At 26.1% G+C, this 2,898-nt stretch overlaps 1 protein-coding gene across 1 annotated transcript in view; it reads left to right on the top strand.

The window, feature by feature from the left end:
- Window positions 1–2,225: 2,225 nt before the first annotated feature.
- The window catches only part of LOC123007732 (protein toll-like), a 3,423-nt gene continuing 2,750 nt past the window's right edge, over window positions 2,226–2,898 (top strand). The window contains exons 1-2 of the mRNA XM_044403151.1: window positions 2,226–2,393; window positions 2,444–2,596. Coding sequence (XP_044259086.1) covers window positions 2,226–2,393; window positions 2,444–2,596 — 321 coding nt within the window. The remainder of the gene's footprint in view (window positions 2,394–2,443; window positions 2,597–2,898) is intronic.

The following is a 2,898-nucleotide window of genomic DNA, read 5'->3' as shown; positions in this document are numbered from 1 at the left end:
TGAGAAAAACTGAGTATTTTACATAAATTAAAAAAAAATCAAAACAAATTTCATTTATAAAATTTGGAAAAAATAGATAAAAAAGTGTTTTCTTAACTAATTTGAGAAAAACTGAATATTTTACATAAATTAGAAAAAATATCAAAACAATTTTAAAAAAAATTACTCATTTTGAAAATTTGGAAAAATAGATAAAAAAGTGTTTTCTTAACTAATCTTGATGATTTTGTCAAAACATGCAATAAATGCAAAAATTAGAAAAAAACTGAGTATTTTACATAAATAAAAAAAATCAAAACCAATTTAAAAAAAATACTCATTTTGAAAATTTGGAAAAAATAGATAAAAAAAGTGTTTTCTTAGCTAATTTTGATAATTTTGTCAAAACACGCAATAAGTGCAAAAATTAGAGAAGAACCGGGTATTCTACATGACTTAAAAAACAATTCCAAACAAATTTCATTTTTAAAATTTGGAAAAAATAGGTAAAAAAGTGTTTTCTTAACTAATTTGAGAAAAACTGAATATTTTACAAAAATTTAAAAAAAATCAAAACAAGTTTTAAAAAATTACTCATTTTAAAAATTTGGAAAAATAGTTAAAAAAAGCGTTTTCTTGACTAATCTTGATGATTTTGTCAAAACACGCAATAAATGCAAAAATTAGAGAAAAACTGAGTATTATACATAAATAAAAAAATCAAAGCAAATTTTAAAAAATGACTCATTTTGAAAATTTGGAAAAAATAAATAAAAAAGTGTTTTCTTAACTAATTTTAATGATTTTGTCAAAACAAGGCAATTAATTCATACATTATAGAAAAACAAGGTATTTTACATAAATTTAAGTGTTTCTTAAAAAAAAAGTCAAAACGGATTAAAAATTGTCAAACTGAGCTTGAAAATCTTTGGTTTACATCAAAAAATACGCAAAATTCGAATTATTTTATCAAAACAAAATTAAAAGTTTTTCTTACTGACAAACTTTCTCCCTGAATTGTTTCACCAAATAAAAAAGAAATAAATTTTTTTTTTGTTAAATTATGATTAAAATGCGTTTTTTTTCCTTTCCTAAAGTAAGACAGAAATTGGTAAAAAAATACGTTATTTTTCCTTATTTTCGTTATTTTTCACCAAGAAACTCAAAATTTAAAAGATTTTGTCAAAACAATGGAAAAAATTTACCAAATCCTAAATTTCTTGGTAATTTTTGAAAAGAAGTAATTCATCCAAAAATAGTCATATTTAGATTGAAAAAAAGATGTTTTGAAGCTTCAAGTTTCTAGTTTTAATATTTTTTGGTAAATTTTTTTTCCCTGGTACGGTTACCACGCAACTTGGGAAATATCTTGAGAAAAAGATCTAAATTTTCTTGTATTTTCTTTGTATATCTTAGCGACAAATTGAAGCTAAATAAATGATTTAATCAATAGAAATTTCCCCAAGTTTGTGGACGAAAAAAATACATATTTTTCTTATTTCTTAGGATTACGTAAAAATCGTAGCTCAAAATTTTTTTGCCAAAATTTGAAGCTTTCAAATGGTTTTTTTAAATCTAAATACGACCATCTTTCATTAAGGTACAATATTTCAAAAATCATCATTTTTTGTTCTCTAAATTTTTTGGAATAGTAAAAGGTTCTATGTTTTGTCATTTTGAAGTTTTTGAGATAATAAGAAATCTTTTTTCAAAGAGTTTTTCACTTAATTTGCAAAATGTAAAAACAAAAACGATGAATTTGATCCATTTTCTCGAAGAGAAAAATAGAAAATTTAAGACATCTTTGATATTAAAGGTGATTTTAAAGAATGCAATGTTACCAAAAAAGATTAGAATAAATACGAAATTCCAAATAATATTAAGAGTTATTACTATTATTTTCGTTTCAGCTCGTGACCTTACAAGGAGTGTCAAATGTGGACATTTTTCTCGACTATAATAACATTTCCGTGGTGGATTTCAACGGCGTTGACTTAATTTCCGGTACTTCAGTTTCAACAATTTATTTACGAAACAATCCCTTGGAGTACAATTGTCATAATTACGACTTATTTGCCCATATTGAGGGTCACAATGGGGTGATTTTTAACATAAAAACTGACCATGAGATGGTACCACTTTCAAACTTAAAGTGTGATTTGGACCAATGCCCCGAAGAATGTCTCTGCAAATGGAGACCATACGACACTTCCATTATTGTGAACTGTTCAAGTCAAAATCTCACAATGGTACCACCACTGGATTTCAATTGGACCAATTTCAGCCAAATTGAGGTCCATTTGGAAGACAATGAGTTGGAAATGGTCAATTTGACTGGGTACCACAATGTGACAAAATTATTCTTGTCTAGGAACCATCTAAAGGAATTGTCTTGGGTACCACCAAACATACAGGTATGGTATTACTTGAATTTTGATTGGTTAAAATTACCAAAATTTTGCAGGTACTTCATTTGGACCATAATAACATCACTCGTTTAAATTACGACACAATTCAAGTTTTAAATTCGACAAATTTGACTCTGGATCACAATCCATGGATTTGTGATTGTGGTACCGAAAATTTGACAAGTTTCATCAGGAGTCACTTCAGACAGGTACTTTGGTACTAAGAGTACCAATTACACAAAGCGATAAAAAAAGTCATGTCGTGACAACTTGACAAATTTTATATCATTTTGTTCGTCTCAGTGAGACAAATCAAATGCACTAAAAAAAAATTCAAAAAGTCCAAACTTTGAACTAATTTTTTTTTCTAATTTAAATGAATTTAAAATTCTTTAACTTTAAAAAATCATTACTCAATAACTATTAGGCCGATTTCCTTTAAATAAAGACCATTCTAAAAAGATGGCCTTGCCCTTTAGAATGATATAAAAGTTGAAATTGAATATTGGCA

This window comes from Tribolium madens, unplaced genomic scaffold (assembly GCF_015345945.1).
Source record: "Tribolium madens isolate multiple individuals breed KSU strain unplaced genomic scaffold, Tmad_KSU_1.1 Scaffold_3;HRSCAF=73;Tcas5.2_LG2, whole genome shotgun sequence".
Taxonomy (NCBI): domain Eukaryota; kingdom Metazoa; phylum Arthropoda; class Insecta; order Coleoptera; family Tenebrionidae; genus Tribolium; species Tribolium madens.
The sequence above is the reverse complement of the archived record's forward strand: the minus strand, read 5'-3'. Positions and strand labels throughout refer to the sequence as shown.